This window comes from Thermobia domestica, chromosome 5, assembly GCF_964235325.1.
Source record: "Thermobia domestica chromosome 5, izTheDome1.hap1.1, whole genome shotgun sequence".
Taxonomy (NCBI): Eukaryota; Metazoa; Arthropoda; class Insecta; order Zygentoma; family Lepismatidae; genus Thermobia; species Thermobia domestica.
The window spans coordinates 42964651-42984537 of record NC_137458.1 but is presented as its reverse complement, the minus strand read 5'-3'; the positions used below and the strand labels follow the sequence as shown (position 1 = coordinate 42984537).

The 19887-nt window shown below is 35.7% G+C and overlaps 1 protein-coding gene across 1 annotated transcript in view; it reads right to left on the bottom strand.

Annotated features, from left to right (window-relative positions):
• LOC145685895 (nicotinamide/nicotinic acid mononucleotide adenylyltransferase 2-like) overlaps positions 1-19887 on the bottom strand; it is a 48108-nt gene that overhangs the window by 10721 nt on the left and 17500 nt on the right. The window contains exons 4-6 of the mRNA XM_081758637.1: positions 16252-16398; positions 9941-10099; positions 636-737 (exon numbers count right to left, since the gene is read on the bottom strand). Coding sequence (XP_081614763.1) covers positions 636-737; positions 9941-10099; positions 16252-16398 — 408 coding nt within the window. The remainder of the gene's footprint in view (positions 1-635; positions 738-9940; positions 10100-16251; positions 16399-19887) is intronic.

Below are 19887 nucleotides of genomic sequence, written 5' to 3'. Positions count from 1 at the left end.
GCTAATACAACAAAAATGGAATTTAAAAAATTAAAATAGGGAAAAGAAGAAAAACTGAAGAGAAAAAACAAACATAATGGAATGGATAGAATTATCTCGTTACAAACAAAAGTTTTATTTTCTTGTGTTCAACCTCCTTCATCCTCGCTATCACTAATCGTGTCAGTGTTTATGTTAGCTTCCCTATTAAAAGAAAGCCGTATGTGAGCTTTAGGATTTTCTTCCGTAAACAAAGATCTGCATGAGTTTAAAATCTAGTTTACAGTATAATAGTTGTATTTATACATATTATTTAATATTTCACATACTTTTTATTACTATCCTGTTTTATCCCATTGGTATGTCAAAACGGCATACTTTGACCTATATATCAAAAATAATAATATCATGTAGAAAATACATTTTTTTGACTACGCCAAACTGACAAACTTATGTAGACATAGCTGTCGAGAATTTGGCTAAGTTTCAATGCGATGAGCTAATTTGGGTGAGATACCTCAAATCTTGCACTAAGTATCCCGTTTTGACCAACTTTCTCCTACTTTAATACCATCATAGCTGTTTAATACTATTACACACTATCTTTTAAACACAATAAAAATTACTTTCTACCAAGTTAAAACAAATATACATACTTTCCAATATTCCAGCGATCTGCATTTATTAATACACCGGAGTCCACTCTTTCCATTCCTGTTAACAATTAGCATTTTTCCTTTCATAAGCATAGCCTCCACCTAAAAGGAAAGAAAATAAAAGACCCTAGTAAGGAAGTTCCATGTATTTCTATTGAGTTATGTTTAGACGTCCCATTAAGGTGAAAATGAAATGAAATCTGAGTTTTACGTCCCACGATTATGTCGGTTAGGCTAAAGGAGACGGTGATGATGATGAATGAATGAAATGGTGGAATGAAGAAAGTGGGAGGAAACGGGAGAACCCCGAGAAAACCCACGCATACGGTGTTTGTCCACCACAAAGTTCACTTGGCGGGGGCTTGGATCGAACCCGGGACCCCAAGCACGAGGTGAACGCTCTACCACTGAGCCACCGCGGCCTTGTCCCATTAAGATGATCTGGTACCCCTAGCAATCTTGAAAGTTAGCCTATGTAAAAAGCATGGCAAAGTTTTTCACTATTTTCTTCTTTATTATTAAAGTTAGAAACGTCAAAATTTTAACAAATCTAGGAGACATGTATCTATGCCCTTCCTGTTTTAGATTTTGAAAACAACACAGTAAAAAAGTTTCCATGTTTGACTTCAAAAACTTGGCAATGCAGCTGTAACCTTCCCACTCAAATTTTGAGCTGGTGCCTGCTTTTGTTGAAATGTCTATTGACTCCTGTGTGAACCTCTGTCCGCGTCTAGCGTTCGTCTTTCTGTCTGTCCTTGGAGTCGTGGTTGCTTGAAATATGAATGTCGACGAATAATCACTTTGTGACAGCAGGATGGATAGCAGTACAAATATATGTGCTGTGAAAAGACAACGGAAAGCAAGATATTCCTGCCGACGAGGAAAAATATCGCACCGAGTTTCGGCTTCAGAAAGATAAGAGAAAAAAGAAGCGCTATTGTGTTTCATATTTCCGTGGTTATTTCTTGTGTTTCTATGTAACTATTTCTATACAGTATTTGAATGTTGAATGAAAGATAAGTTGAACGGTTGTTAGATAGGTAGACAGATAGACGTAATATATATATTATAGATGGATAGATAGATAAATAGGCATATAAATGCAGAAAAAGATTTTCCAAAAACATAAATGGCTAGAAAAGATATATAGGACTTAACACATCACACTGAAGTTTTACCTTCAAACAGTGGCGTATTTCAAGAGGTGTTGGTGCAGGTTGTAATATCTTTCATAGAGATGCAAGGGCTCGGAAAAAAACCGGATTTTTTTTGGAAAAAAACTTTTTCTGCTTCGCTTTGTTGCTTGGGAAATTTTGGGTTTTTTCAAAATTCTGCTTTAAATTCATAAAGCAGATTTTGTTTCGCTTCTCTATAACACAAAAAGTAATTTAATTAGTGGTTGATGCCGATAATAATATAAAACCTCAAAAATAAACCATGAATTTCGGAAAAATATTTCAAACAATTTTACTTCTCAACATATGTACATTATGAATTCCAAAGGATTAACCAATGTATATAATATTTTTTAACCTCCTATATACAAAAGTAAGCAGGGTTGGCAAGAACCACGGTTGATTTTGAAAATGCCAAAAACCCGTTGTTTGGGGGCAGCTTAAACTAGGGTTTTTGGTTTAAACCAGGTTTTTCGGGTTTAGATATTTTGCTTTATGTATTTATATTACATATTGATAGAAATAAGTTTGTTTCGCCTTGGTGTTATTATGCAACAACGGGGTTATGCTGGAAGAGGTCATATAAACTTAAAGAAGTCCGGTCCCGCCCTAGCCATCAGGAAAATCCCGTCATTTTTCTAAATGTAAAACAATAACGGAAACATCCTGTTATTGCTTTGCATGTAAAATTTAAAGGTCAACGTATCAGTACGCTAAAGCTGAGGTATTAAATTACAAATTTAGTACGTACATATCATTGAAAGTTCAATCCAAGCTAATGTTGGAAGCTACGTAGGCAATCGATAAATTTTGCTAATTTCTATCAACATATTTAAGCAACCTTGGCTTTTTTATAAAACAACAGCCATTCAGGCATGCAGAAATATACAATTTGGTTTCGTTTCGTATGTTCAGGCTTAACATCCTTATGTAATGCGTAAGTTATCAAAGAGAAGACTTTCGTTTAAAGTGACATCCGAACCACTACTTTGTTTACGCATGAAAGAAGGGTTGTTGTTCGACCGAGAATTGAACATGGGACACCTTGATTAAAAGGTGAAAAAAAAAACAGCTGATGTAAACTAGCCAACCCTAAAAGTAAATACTTCTTTTAAAAAATACACAAATAACTAGCAAAATTCTATGTAGAATTTTTACTTCAAAATATTCCATACCTTCTTTTTGGAACAATATAAAATTAAAATAAAACAGAGAAATATTTAGATTTATATGATACACTTAAAGGCTGCACATCTAGAGCTTTTGGTTCTGTATATTCTTGAAATACAGCCGGCTTTTTTGCATCTCTAGTCTTTCATATACTATTGAAATGAGATTTTATCTTTCATCTTGGATCAACAAGAATCTTCCTGTGTGGAGAAGGAACTTACATATACGTACGACGATACATCACAATGTTTAGAAAATATAAATGGGTAGAGAATATACACACCCAGGTAGAGGTCCCTATTTTCCCCTCAAGGTTACCATTCTTTCCATTTACCGTTCTCCTCAAATTTACAATTCTTTATTATGACAATTACTTATTTAAAAATGTTATTCATGCTAAGTTCTCCTTTATACTTAGTGTTCATAAAAGCATCATTGTGGTACAATTAAAATGCGATTGTTCCACTTTCAATGACAAATTATTCTCTCCCCCCACCTCTATGAAAAAAAAATCATAGGCGCAACCTGTGCCGCAAAACCTGACAGTGGGCATCCCTGTAATCCAGAAAAGGCTAGGAAATGAAGTTTCTGCTACCTAATGTTTCTCTTGGGTGCTGGCTTCCGAAGAACTCCCTAAGAAAACAGCTAATAACAATTCTGGTCCAGGCTCATACTCTGTTCAGGCGCAGATTGATAATATTAAAATATAACAAGTGATTTGACATGAGCAACGTTGGTGCTTTTGAGACTCAGGTTGTATTATACTTACTTTTGTGCATGCGTTCCTATACATATATGCAACTGGCAAGCCGACTGCTCGCAGGGATTCATACACACATGAATAAAGACGATGATATTTCCTTAGATGAATTCTTATTCATTAAATATGCATATATGTGGATACGGAGTGGAATGAGAAATATATTAACAACACACAAAATTTTCACTTTACAGAGCTTAAACGCTCAAACAGAAGAAGTTGCACTGACGCAATCAAATAAACGAAATAATGAAAAAATAAAACACTTAATACTGCATGACAAACGTAGATATGCGCACACTGTATAAGAACACTAGAAACATAGCCCTTTTATTTGATATTACTTGCACTATAAATTTATCATTCGCCCTGAGGAGATTTTCACTTCGTGATAATGACAAGGGGAATGGGGAGGTACAGGAAGCACTAATTGGAATGAAGTTTCTTGAATTAAAAAAAGAAGGTTACATTCTCAAAAAATGATAGATCACTTTTTTGTTTAGCTTCACACCAAGGTAAGATTCTTCTTACATATTCAATTATTCGTCGCACCCATTCACATTAATATAGTGACAGAACACTCTTCCTGATTGTTCGTTTCTTCTTCCTACGACGACTTTTCGCTCACTCTGACAACTTCGGCTCACTCCTCACTTTCATTAACGCTTGGGAACAACCCGATCGCTATACTTCGGGTTGGTAGTGCATTATACGAAATAATAAAAAAAATGTTAAAGTTTTATGCATTCATACACAATACAAATATAACGACGGTATAATGGAGAACACTGGCAACATTTGATTTGGTCCCGTGGGAGCAAAACTTGAAAGTGCTAGTTAAAAAAAAAGTGTTGCAGTCTGAACTAGTAGATTCTTTCCATGACTATCAGATTTTTATACATTACTATTATACGTAAAACTGTTCAGTGGGAAGGAGCGAACGTTGGTAATTGTGTGAATAAGTCATTTCACCTACGACTCCTACAAGCCATGAACACTGTTCTCACGGTAGGAAGGATGACGTAATATGAGTGTGTGAGAACACGACGGACGATGAAAATTCGTTCACACACAATATCAACTTCGTGTCCAAAGATATTCCCAATCTTAATAAATGTTGTTATGGAACAGTCATGGTAACAAAAATATAAGTTGATAACTATTTTTAGGGAAATAAAAAAAATGAGCTTGCTACTACGAAGCTCTTTGTCCAAACGATAAGCGTTGTATTGAAAAACAAGTTCTTTGTTCCATCGTGAGAGACGATAAGAGCAACTGAAGAACACCTGCAGACAAAGAAAGAGTTGAAGTTCTCACCAAGAGAAAAATAGCTTCTCTTTTCTATAAGTAAAATAATGATTTTGTTGCAGGAATAAAAGTTGGAAAAGAAATACACTGTTCGTCCAAAAACGTAACTTTGTGGCCGAGGTGACGGTCACATTTCTTTATTTACAATCTTTTCCAACCCCCTAACATCAACCAAAATTTCTTTACACACATCCCTGGGCGTAACGAAATATATTGCTTCCTTTGCGTTTGTGGAAAAATATGTATCACTATTCTAAATGCTCCCCGTCTTGTGTTTTGAAGACTTCACAAAATAAAATTCCCAGCGTACTTACTGATCAAACGGGAAACTCAGGTGAGATCCCCGATTGCAATACATGCATTTCCAGAGTTTCCCAGAGGGAAATATTGCGTCGCACACTACACCATACATCTTTTAGGTGAGGACTATTAGTTTTATGCAAAGGTGGAAAGCTATAAACAAATGCATCCCAGCAGGGACGTACGCAGGGTGTGGGTCCTTGGGGTTGCGACCGCTCGGTGATTATACCTAATGAGCCACAAAGATGCAATAGGCGCTCCTCAACGCGCAACGCTACTCTAAATATCTATTCCTTACGCTTCCCGTTCTTCAAAGGATGAATCCACTGATAGAGAACACAATATAATCCAAATCATGAATAAAGAAAGGGATTACTGAATATACTTAGTAACCAGAATTGTACTATCCTCGAAATTTATCTCGATTATTCTTCTTCTCCCTCCTTTACCTTCCACCATACTATCTCCACGTTCCTCACTGAGCGAAGACTTAACTGATTCCTTATCTTACCGTTCTCTCAAGGACTTCCTTCTCTTTCCTTTAACTTATTGAGAAGCTGGACGTGCAATTCGACTCGCTTATAAGTAAAATGTCTAGGGGATTTTTATTTAACTAAATCAAACTCTCGGATACGATTTTTAAATATAGAAATCATAGACACTTTTAAAATTTTACTAATTTATTAACTAATTTAAAAGTGTTAATTTATGAAATTCTAAGATAAATTCTAAATTCCTGACTGGAATTCTTAAGGTTAATTGAATCTCTAGTTTGTCTATTCAATGACTAATTAGGATGGGCCTGTGGAGCTACTAACTCGCGTTTACTTACAAGCTGTTAGTACACTCCTTAGTTAGTTTCTATCAGCACTGCTAATCATTTTTAGAGTGCGTCACCTAATTTCCTGTCTTGGAACTCATCTTACATGAATCCGTTCCACAGAGGAGACTAGCTAATAATTTAGGTAGGATATGGGTTAGGTTTAAGGTATTGTTGGATCCATATATTGAATCCGGGAATAATTCTTTGCTCAGGGAAATACTCTACCGGCTTCGTCTATGTTTCAAGACTAGGCGTCAAAATTATATGGGTCCAGACTATTGGACTCTCTCTAAACTATTACAACTGAGTACTCACTGTGTACTCCACTGAACATCATTCTTGTCCAATTCCTCTATCCTTCTCTTATCCCTCTCTAATTGGGAATCGAGAAAAATATATATATATATATATATAACAAATTTAATTCCCTATCTACAACCCATCTAAAACACTTCTCAATTTCGTCCCAACCTAAATCGAACAACAAAATTTATAAATTCCAATATAATTGATTTACTAGAAACTAACTAAAAACTAAATTCCTTATCCTTGGTTCCCACTTAGAACCAAACCTAGGACCACATTACTGAGTGATTTCCTATCCACTGACTACCCTGGTTCTTAATATAAACCATCCTCTACTGCCACATCACTCCGGCAAAAATCAAGAAGGTTTAGTAGAATTCCGGATTAACTGGTCCTCATTCAGAACCTACCGAGCCACATCATTCTGTGGCGGTCTTCAAAAGTGAAGCCCTGTTACACAATTCCCGTCCGTATTTATAGCCGTTCTCGAAAAGACAACTAAGGGGCAACTCGCGGAGTGCGGGGAACCAAAGTTTCCTCTTGAAAGAAAAAAAAAAATCGCTTCTGCAGCCCCAGCGAGAAGTGTTTCCAACCTAAAGAAGAGTTATTAAAAAATACAAGAATTTACAAGTTAAATACAGTTTTCTAGATATAGTATTACTAAACATATATATTGTTTAATTATGTACACCTTATAATTTAAGGCCAGGCCTGGTATATTTTATAACTCTATTCCATATTAATTAAACAAGTTAAAATCTACATAGTATATATAAAAAATATTAAACCAGCAAGGTGCGCCTTGCAGGGTCCAGACCCCCGAAATTTCGACATTTGTATACATTTAGCCTAATTTTAGGGATTTTAATATAAAATACCCTCATATTGAGTCTGGACCCTCCCGAAATAAATTCCAGTGTACGCTATTGCATCCCAGTGAAATTAACAATAAACAGAGAGACGTACCACCGAGACTGTTTTGGAATCTAAAGATGTGGGTGGGTGGGACATGTTTATACGGAGATGGACAATTTCAGAGAAAGAAGTCTACATGTGTTCTACGAAACACAATACGAAGGGGATATTATTATTAAACCCGACCAACGAATATTTCTGGCTATGCCTATGCCTTCAAACATAAGTGGAAAACATTCTTGCTTATCTAATTTTATCCTGTAGGGATGGTATAGAGACTTGTAGGCAGACCCTGAGGGAAGGGTCGCTCGCCACCTCCAATGGCACAAGCACCAGTGCTGCAAAAGTTCAAATCTGTACATAATAAAACTAAAGTAACCCTAAGTAGCAGTGTTACTACTCACCGCTACCCCATCCCTCAGAAATCTGTCCCTGATCGAGACTTACACTGTCGTCTCGAGTCGAAAATATGTTATGCGGAAAGAAAAGGTATGAAAAATGTCATTTTACAGACTTTTGCGTCGATTTCCTTATAACTTGGGGGAGGCCCGTCCTAGTGTGCTAATTGACGAGGGTATGCCAGGGATTTCTCCTCTGAAAAATCTTTATCCCCCTGCAAGAGAAAATTTTCATCCCAGGCAAGGGTAACTTTTTCCCTCTTTTACGTGTGTGATGGCTGAGTATATGAGTGAAATTCATCCGCCTTGGAAAAATATTCAATTCACACACTGACCCGTCCAATTATCCAATTTTTATATAACGTAGTGATTTTTTTTTTTCGAAATAAAATAGTGGTGTTTATTTTGCGAAATAAAGTACTGAGGAATCTACTTACATAGTCGTCAACAGGCCTGCAACTACGGCGGGGGCTAGGGGGCCTGGTTCCTTCCGTATGATATTGATACAAAAAGACCTAGAATTGTTACGATTGCCCCCTAGCTTATTTATGCCCCCCAAACTTCAGTGGCTGGTTGCGGGCCTGGTCAACAAGGTTTTCACAGGTATTACATATTTTAAACAAATTTGTATAATGCAAAATAAATTTACAACTAAATCATGTTCAATTTTAAAATAAGCCAACATCAATTAGTTACAAGAATATAGAATGTTGAGTGAGCCGTTATACTGTTAAAAATACTTACTCAAAAATTAGTAAAACTGAGTCAAATTTGAGAACATTTTGTTCTCAGAATAGCTCTGAATACATTGTTCTCAAAAGTGAGAAAGTGTGGGTGTTCAAAAAATATAAGAACAATATGTACAAAAATTCGAGTATATTTTACTCAGTGTTAAGTAAAAATTCTCTTAAAAGCGAGATAAAATATTCTTAAATAAAATGAGAAACTGCTATTTCTCAAAAATAACGAGAACAAATTTTCTCAAAAATGAGAAAGTTAACCGTAAAATGAGATGAATGCAATCAACATTGAGAAACTCTTTGTTCAAAAACTAGTAATGCTCTCCTCACAATTGAGAACATGTATACTCAAAAGTGAGTAGAAAAGTATTCGAAATTCTCAGATAGCCGCAAAATTGAGAAACACACTTTCAAAAAAATTGAGAATGTTTCCCCTCAAATTTAAGAAAAACTCTTCCCAAAAATGAGAAGGGTAGTTTTTAAAAAATGAGTAAAAAAGTACTCAAAAATGAGATTACATCAGTATTCAAAAATGAGAAAGGAAGTATTTATTCTACTGTCTTGCTGGCACAGGAAAAATTCTCTGGAACTAGAAAGGTACTCTCACACTGCACCAGACAATTTATAGTAAGTACGCCTTCTACACATTAGTATTGAATTTAAACAATTTTCCTTTTAAAAGTTGGAAAATAGAAATTATTTTTGTAAAATACGAGTACTTCAAAAATTAATTCTATTTTCTAGCTTTCAGGATGAAAATGTCGATCATCAATATTAATGTGAAGGCATACTTACTCTAAATTGTTTAGTGCAGTGTGAAATTCATCTACCTTTCCGGGAAATTTTCCCTGTGCCAGCAAGGCAGCAGAATAAATACTTTCTTTCCTATTTCTGAATACTAATATAATCTAATTGTTAAAGTACTTTTTTTACTCAATTTTGAATCTGAGAGGTTACATTTTTATGCTGAGACCTGTTTGTTTCCATAAACGGCATAGATGAGAATTTTAATTCAGTCAACACACAAGCTCCTTGTAACTTCAAGTTTTCATTGCGTAGTTTTAAACAAGTGAGTCTGATGTGGTGGACAAACTTCATGTGCATTGTTTTTTTCGATGTATTCTCGTTTCCTCCTACTTCCTTCATTGCATCACTTGCAATTGCCTCCTATATATAACCTAACAGTTTTCTCAAAACGTCATTATCCATGTTCAAATAAATGTTGGAAACAATATGGCGGACAGAACGAGCACTTACCACTCCATGTGACTAACTTTTTTTTTTTAATATCCCAACCATCCATCAATCGAATCTGAAGTCAAATCGAGGGGACCTTTCAGGTACATGATACATGAGCTAGCCCCATGACTATTAAAGAGTTAACATGTATCAACAAAACCAAATACTCACACGGTTGGGGTTCCAATTCTTCATTCTCTTCGCAACATCACAGCCGACTACTACATAAATAGTTGCAGGAAGTCTCCTATTCAGTTTATTCAACTGCGTCAACCAATTATTGTGATACGTATTGACATTGTTTCCCTGTAGATACTGATCTAACGCCTCCTGCAAATATATATTTAGATAATCTTTTGTTAATTAAAAACTATATTAGAAATTTGACTTGTAAGTTTAATATTTAGTCTAACATAACGCGTTAACGTAAACAATCAGCTAACTTATACCATTGCTTGATTAGAAATTGACAAAACATATAAATACTGAGCATATAATAATACAAAGCCTAATAATAGAATGCTAACTTAAAGTATCGCATACCTACAAAACATTTTCATCTACTCACGATTTCTTTTTAATGTTTGTTGAAGTTGCCACTCGTTGAATAACAGAGAGAGAGAGAGAGAGAGAAAGAGTGAGTGTGTGTGTGTGTGTTTGTTTGTTATATGCATCAAATAGTTCTAAATAATAATTACTGTTAAAGTTATATTCATAAAGGAGGAGGATACTTTAGATTTCCGGGTTTTCGGCATCTATGGCCATTTAGCCCGTCACATATGAGGGATGACCATACCTCGGGGAGCAGAATACTAAACAATTCTTACATTTGCAAGTATCATTGATTTTGCTATCTCCACTCATTTCCTGTAGGTACTTCATACCTGAAGAGTCTTCATATTACTCACGATCTTCATCTGAATCTACGGTTCCATAGCAGTTGAGGTACTTGCTTTCTCCTCTTCACTTCTCGCGTCAGAGTGTAGTGAAGGCCAGAAAGTCACAAAATAGCGACAGACGTCTAGAAGCTGATTTTTCAGCATAGTCTGGTCAAAAACAGTTAACTGAGAAACACAATCCAGGGCTGATTTGGGAAGACCAAGCGTACGAATCTCCTGGATTCCTTTAGGATCTAAGACAGAACAATCCTTGATTAGAGGTTCGTTTGCTTCAAAACTCTCTCGTAGACATTCTATCATTGTATCAAGTGCAACGAAATAAACTTCTAACTTCCATTGATGCAAACCAGGTAGACACTGAAATTAATTTTCATTTTGCACAAGGCAGTTCGTATAGAATCGTTCTGAATGCGTATAGAATCGGAAAGGTTTACCCTTTGGTTTTCTATGTCACAATACTCAACAAATTCCTTGCATCTTTCCAAAATGTCTTCAAATATTCTTTTTCTCCTGATTTCCTTTTGCAAAACTTCGTCTCTAGATCATTTGACTGTATGGGAGCAAGAAGTCTGAATTACGAAGACACGTATAATGACAGTGAAACTATATCCATGAAAAAAGAACTAGTCAAAAAAAATTTCAAATTTGCACCAATTGCCAAAAGTCAAAATTGGGTTCAAATTTAATATCATCCAACGTTCGGAATAAAATTACGAATTGCTCAGAATTAGGTTTTGACGAATTGCCAAAAATACCTCGCACGGAACTGTCTTTGCCTCTCCTTCTCCTAAAATTACGTCCCTGTCAAGAGGGCTCAAATCTTTTGCTGGAGGGGCCAAAATCTGAACTTCCGCTACTTATCAAATCACAGACAAAGATAATAATAAAAAGTAAAACACTAAGACAAAAATTAGATTACAATCGATAACAATAATAGTAGCAAAGAATACACCAAAATATATATACTTAGAATTGCGCTCTAGATATTCAGAAACCATATTTACAGGCTTTACCTACAAGAAATTTTAAAACCTCATTCTTAAACATCTTTGTGTTCTTACTGTTTTTAAAATGCTGGGATAAGTGATTATATAGTATTGTACACACAGAGTACACATTATTTCGAGTTGAGCTATAATTTTATTGCGAGACATAAACACCCTAGCTTGCCTTGTAATATGTGAATGTATAGAAGATGTAGCTATAAAGGAATGCCAATTAGTCTTAGTAAAAATAATGCTTTTGTATATGTACAGAGATGGGAGGATTAGAATTCTATGGAGTTTAAATATTTCTCTGCAAGATGATCTTGGTTTCAAGTTAAAAATTATTATTATTATTATTATTAAGAATGCTGCCTTTCGGCAGGTCCTGGGACTAATGAGGATTATTATTATTATTATTTTCAATTTTAGATTTTGGCCTGGAAATGTTTCTTCCACTTTTGTCGATCTTCAGCTTCCTTTTTTAACTCCCAATATTTTCTCCTATCTTTCAAATCATCGATCAGCTGTGTTCTTCCTATTCCTCGCTTCCCTTCCATCTTTCCTTCTATGGCGGTGTGAAGAAGACAATTTCTTCGCAAGATGTGTCCAATCGAATTGGCCTTTCTACGAAGGATGGTGGCTAGAAGTGTTTTCTTCTCTCCTATCCGTTTTAAAACATCGTTTGTTGCTCTCTGTCCATTTTATCTTCTTCATCTTCCTCCAACACCACATTTCGAAGTTCTCTAAATATTTCTTCTCTAACTCCCGTAATGTCCAAGTCTCTGAACCATACAGTCCAATGCTCCATATATAGCACTTGACCAACTTCTTAAGTCCAATATTGAGCCTGAAAGTTAAGAGTGATCTTTTCTTGTTGAATGCTTCTTTAGCTATGGCAATTCTTGACCTGATCTCTTTGGCGCAGTAAGTGTCTCTCGTCAAAATACTTCTCAGATACTTGAAATTATCGATCTCTTCAAGTTCTCTTTGTTCTACTCTGATCCGTAAGAGCATATTTCCACGGGATATTCTTATGACTTTTGACTTTTCGATGTTAATTTCCATTCCATACAGTTTTCCGGTGTCAACTATTTTGTCAATCATCTCCTGTAGTTCTTCCTCGGTTTTAGCTATTATAACCGTATTATCTGCATACCTGATCTTGTTAATGACCTGCCCTCCAATCTTGAAATCTCCAATTCCTATTAATGCCTCCTTCATTAAACATTCACTGTAAATGCTGAATAATTGGGGCGACAAACTACATCCTTGTCTGACTCCTCTTCCGATCTCCACTCTATTGGTTTCTCCTTCATTCAAGCGCAACTTCACTCGTTGTCCTATGTACAGGTTTCGAATGAGTCGTCGATCTCTCCAGTTGACTCCGATTTCTTTAAGTATTTTCATAAGTTTCGTCCAATTGACTCAGTCGAAAGCTTTTCATCAGTCGATGAAGCACAAACACAACTCTTCCTTTACATCAAGAACTCTTTCTGATATAATTCTCATCAATTCAATAGCATCTCTGGAGCCTTTTCCTTTCCGAAATCCAAACTGATCTTCTTCCAACCTCTCACCTATCTTACTTTCCAGCCACCTGTTCAGTATGCATGCAATGATCTTTCCAGTGTGGGAAGTCAGGCTAATGGTTCTGTGATCGCTGCACTTCATTGCTTGTTTCTTCTTGGGCAATGCAATCATTGTAACATCAAGAAAATCCTTTGGCCATTCTTCTCTCAGGTAGATCTTGTTAATAAGTGAAGTCAGTGCTTTCATTGCGTTGTCTCCTAATCCCTTGAGCAAATCTACTGGTATGTCGTCGTCTCCAGTGGTCTTTCTCCTCATGTCTTTGATTGCTTGTACTACTTCACTTTTCAATATACAGCTCCCTTTTTCATCATCATCCAACTCCTCTTCTGCTTCGATCGCAATATCTTTGGGACGGTTCTGATCATACAGATCTTTTGTGTATTTCTCCCAAATTTTAAGGATTCTTAGATGGTCAGTGGTTACATTATCTTCCTGATCTTCGTTGCCGAACGTTCGTATATTTTTGTTAGTTTTATCTCCTAACTCTTGTGCTTTCTGGTACATCAGATCATACTGCCACGCCGTTGAAGTTCCATTATTTCTTCACGTATCTGCTCCATGTACATTTCTTTGGCTTTGCCTGTTTCTCTTCTCAATTCATTATTCAGCCTTCTGTATTCATTGATGTCCGTGTTTTTTGCCCTTCTGCGTTCTTCCATCTTCTTAACCATTGCTTCAGTTATCCATGGTTTTCTCGGTACTCTTTTCATCCTGCCAATGTTATTGTGTAGTGTGTCAAGTAGGATCTATTTAACTTTCCCCATTATTCTCTATATCAGCGTTTCCCAACGTTTTTCGGCTTGCGGCACACTACGGGTGTTACTTGGATTCTCGCGGCACACTTATACATATTATTTGTAAATATAAAACACAGTGGTATTTTTGCTGTGATTACTGATCTCCTCACAGAGAAGAAAGCTCGATTACTGTTTTTTCCTCTTGGTAAATCATTATGTTTATTTTTCGTTCTAACTTAAAAACAGGAAACAATTGCAATGAATATTGGACTCAAGTTTTTTAAAAATATGCTTTCTTCTTAAAAACTGTATCCAACCTTTTACTAAGGATGGACAATATATATATAATGTGTATGTGAGTATATATCAAGAGTTATATCAAGAGATGAATGGTAGGAAAATAATATGGTAGAAGCGCTCTTACCTGTACACTGGATTTATCTAAGACATGTTCAATGGAAACGTAGTTTCTATTACCGTATTTATTACAATGTTTATAGCCAGAAATTACTCAATGGCCGGTAAAATGTTCCATTTTCAGGCGATTGTAAAATACTCTTCCGACATCGATAAGGAGGAAACAAAACTCAAATTGAAGCCATACGTGATGTTCAGAATTAAAAACCAAGACCACAAATATAGATAACATACTGCTACCTAGGCTCCATGTGCAGACCTGTAGAAATTGAAAGCTTGATGTGACGTTTAAACAGACTCGAAGTTTATCGTAGACACTTCAGAACACGTCTCCACGGTGAAAAAGGACCGAAGCATATAATATGCGATGTGTGATTCGTAGCATAACACCAACATGGTTGACCTACTTGAGATGAAAGCCTCCATATGGGAATACATAAAAGCTTGATATCGACTTCAGGAAATATTAACGTAAGTCGTGGACACATGAGAGCAATCTTCCCCAGCAAAACAAGCAGAAATAAACAATACTCGTTGTAGCCATACATGACGTGCTGCAGAACAGGCTGAAATGCTTGCTACGAAGGCAAGCGCCTATAGACATCTAAAAGCTTGATATAAAAGTCAAGCAATGACATACAAAACCAAACAAGCTATTTTACTTGCTACGAAGGCAAGCACTCATAGTCATACAAAAGCTAGATATGAAAGTCAAGCACTGACGTAGAAAAGATTGATATAAAAGTCAAGCATTGATCATATGAATCGTGGACACTTCAACTAGTTCCATACATAAACTGTTTAATGCAATAGATAAACAATCAAAAATATTGTTCCTTACTTGGAGGACAGTAACTCTCCATAGCTTAGTGCAATGCCTAAGCAACACAGTACGGTTCCTTACTTGGAGACTGGTAACTATTAAGTGTTCCAAAAAAAAAGTGTAATGCATGTACAAACATAGGCTTCATACAATGGTGAGCCAATACTCTTTAACATCCAAGGAGGCGCATGTAGGCGCTTTAGTGAGTAAAACAAATCACAACATGGTGCAAAATCATATCACTAGTAATTAACCACTCGGCATCCAAGCAAATAGCAAACAGACACGCTTGATGTTTAACTGAGACATAATAAGGTGAAAATCCGCATCGTTAGAGAGTAATCACTTCACATCACTTAACAAATAACTAGATCACACTAAAGAATGGGTACATATTGGTGGAAAGTAATGAGGTAATTCCACAAGGTCCATCTAGCACAAGTAGACGACGAACAAACGACTATTTTTATAGCGACTAAAAATTAACTTATTATGTAGGAGACACCTGTAATGATGATTGGATAGAAATGTTGATAATACGTTGCGCAGATGGTATGCATGACACTAGAAAGGCGCGAATTAGGTCGACAGGGCATTGGACTCCGCTAAGGTTTTACGCAGACAATTATGCAAAAACTGGAATGCTGAAGATACATGTCAGGGAACGATTTATGCAATTCACTACACTGACAAAGTCACTTTAGCCAAATTTCGAACATAGAAACACACTTCTTATTGGCCACGATTTAGAAAAATATCCGTGATGCGTACAGGATTCGCGCACTAGACATTCTCTACATCTGCTGCCATTTTTCAACTACTGACTTACATCACTTCCGTTAAATTCCGAAGAAGATGAAACATTTTTAACAGAGCGGCTAAGTAAACAAATAGAATACTGAAGTTAGAAATATTACAACCAGAAATTATTAAGAATGTAGTGGGCGTTTAATCTTAAAATATGTTCTTCCCAGACAAGTCTAAAATAATTAACCCTCAGCATTTTCATAATATAATATTTTCTACTTACTCTGTGACTTGTCACAGAATCTGTCATTCTGGTATAACGTGGAGCATTCACTTCAAATTCGCTCACAACCATGTTCATGTATTTTTGATTTTTACAGGCTATGTTACAGCAGTCGACTCGCATGCCTTCTTCTGCTAATAAGTGACCCTGTAATAAATAAGTAAATCGGTGAAACAACAATAAATTTATATATTTATCGCCTGTTAATTTCAAGAATGACGTAACTCAAAAATTGTATTTATTGAGATCACATATGGCAGAAAATGAAAGCTAATCTTGATGTCCATCTCTGCTAAAAATTAAACAGATGTGCTCCCAAAACTGTGCGCTAGAGACCACTTGTGTCGTTCCGCCAAGTAATTTTTACCGCGTGTCAAAACGTACAAACGTTTCTCCTGAAAAGTAGGGAATTTTAAAATATGTCATTCCTGAAAATACATATAATCAGGGTTGGCAAAACCCATAGTTATTTTTAAAAAAACTGTTTTTTGGTTTAAACTTTTTAAAAATTTTTAACCAGGTTTTTTTGGTGTAAATAATTTGCTCTATGTATTTATATTACATATGGACAGAATTAAGTTTGTTTCGCCTTGCTGTTATTATGCAACAACAGGGTTATGCTGGAAGGGGTCTTATAAGCTTAAAGCGGGATCCAAACAGCTTTCCGGCTTACATCCGAGAGAAATTGTCCTCCATTTGGACTCGAAACCGGGACTAATTAGCCACAAATACAATGAGTCTGCCGACTCACTCACGAATTACTCCTGATAAAAATACGTTGTACTGATCTTTACATACTTGTTAATATAACTATCAAGAATCATTTCAGGACAAAAAGATAAATAGTTGCACAAGTGAAACCATTATACAGAATTACATATAAATCGGGAAACTCCCGCGTTAGCCATTGGGAAAAACCTGTTATTACTTTAAATGCAAAGCAAATTCTTTTATTGCTTTGCATGTAAAATCTAAGGTCAACGTATCATAATCAGTACGCTAAAACTGAGGTATTAAACTCCAAATTTAGTATGTAGATATCATTCAATAAAATTAAAACGAAGTCCAATCCAAGCTAATGTTGGAAGCTAAATTTTGCCAATGTCTATCAATACATTTAGGCAACCTATGCTTCTTTATAAAACAACAAGCATTCAGGCAAGCAAAAACATACAATTTGGCTTGGTTTCGTATGTTTAGGCTTAACATCTTTATGTAATCAGAGCCGTAGCTAGAGATTTCGGCGCCCGGGGCGAAGTAGAATTCGGCGCCCCCTACACTCATCAATCATTATATATATATATATATATATATATATATATATACAAGAAAAGCAGCTTTTGTTGTTATGCTACGCTGAATTTTTATTAATCTTCTTGGAAAGGCCATTGCAAAAACCAAAAACGATCATTATGTATCCTTTTTCAAATAAAAGCTGTTTTCAAGTCTCTTATTTTGGACTTTTTGTTAAACTTGACAAAATTACCTTTGGTTGTCTACAAATTCACTAGGAGAACAGTTATGGAAAGTTACTACTATTTACAACGTTTCATACTATCGATAAGAAACGAAATTTCAATAGGGTATACATTAAAAACTATGTCCTTTAAATTGTTCGAAATGGGTGACAGTAATAATTTCCAGTAATCATTGTAAACTTTTTAATTTTATTCTGTATGTGACCACATCAATAACATTTTAATTTCGATCTCTTTACGGTAAAGAAATTTTGTGAAATGTAGTGGAAATTCAGAAGGAGTCTTCTTTGTGAATTTCTAAATATTGATCGATGGAGGTGAAGAATATGTTCAGTGTTTGTACTTAAAATCGAAAATATACTTTGGCTACTACATATGTCTGAGATTATAGTAATTAATTTGTTAATGAATGAAAGTTCTGCATTTAAGGTACTTATTATTAATTAACATATTAAAATACTCTAACACGTACATATATATAGAATATGTGTACTTACGTTTTGTATGTATGTAGATAAAAACATCACACAACTAGACACGTATGCACAAAATATGCTGGCGATACAAATAATTGATGAAAAAATGACCCCAATAAATTCCTCCAAATTGGAAGCATTCGATATGTCAATGGAATTTAAAAATAAATCATTGGTAGTGATTAGTGTCTGAAAAAAGTCGAACTTCTTAGGGATAAGTTCTGATTACTTCAGCCCCTATTCTACAACTGTTTGAAGTTCGAAAATATTATTGTTCCCCTCGTTTACCTTTACTTTTAACATTCCCGCACAAACAGCAGCTTGAATGTGTCTCTTCACTCTTCTCACTTTCATATCTTCATTCTCACCGTCACACAGTGGGGCCAAACCAGGCAATTCTTAGCAAAAACTCGAAAAATGAAGTAAAAGATTGACTCAATATAATTTGTTATAATGAAACCTTAATAATGTACACATAAGATAGTGTGCAGGAAAAGACGTGATAGCAGTTTACAATGAACTCATGGAACGTATAAATTTGGTTATCCGCCGAAGCCGGAAAGGCGCTGCTTAGTGACAGAAGAAAGGAAATTGACTTTGAATGCGACTATTCCTACATTGCATGTAGATATTCAGTGGCTGGTAAAAATGGTGACACGTCCGATATGTATACCGACATTCGTTTTGTATATTTAGAATGTTGATGTGATGTGTAGTCAATAATCATATTTGAAATGATGCTAATATCTATCATATCCCTATGATAATCCCCTACTTAATATCATATTTGGAAAATGCTGTGGTACTGAAAGCATATGACTATGGTCAAACGATAGAATGGCGTTTTAGTAGAAAATATGACATAATATGTCTGTGATTTTTTAATATGTCGTAGCGGAAACATTGTTCTTACTGTACGCAAAGAGAAAACCTGCACATATTTGCTTTCTTGAGAAATATAGCGCATGAAAATGTTTGAGGAAAACCGCATTCTGGATGCAATGCTGCTTTTGAATTGAGCTGGAATGAATGTGAGAGCAAGTGTTAGGTTATTAGACGTGTGATCCCCATGCACGCAGTGACAAAGTTGAATATAGATCGATTCTGGAATTTTGAACCCAGATCTCGTTGGGGGCTTCGCCCCAGGACCCATCTTGTTTCTAACATCTAGTCATACTTCTCTGGCATTCACTAACAGAACTAAACTCTAGTCAAACGTATTTGATTAATGGTGGCGACATTTTGAAACGCCAATGCTAAACCATCTATGGCCTATAAGGTAGAACCATATTCAAAGTGGTGTTGATCAATTCAGTATTGTGTTTTTTGTGATGCGTGCACAGAAGTGACATTGGAATCAACTGTAATGAGCCTCCGCTCGCTCCAGCTCAGAGTGTCCCAATCAAACCCTGAAATGAGCTCACGTAATACACGATGCAATATATGAAACAACCTGAACATGTTACTGATGCTTGTAAATCATAATGGGCCTTATGCAGAGTCGTTCTGATGCTTAATTAGTGCCATACTCAAGAGTTCGACTAACGTATGTTCCCTGCAAGAGTCAGCTTTTAGTATGACGCTAATCATACGACAAACCGACTCTGCATAAGGCGGCATATGTTTAATATATCTGATAATATATTCATATCGAGAACTTGTGATGAGATAATTTTTATGTA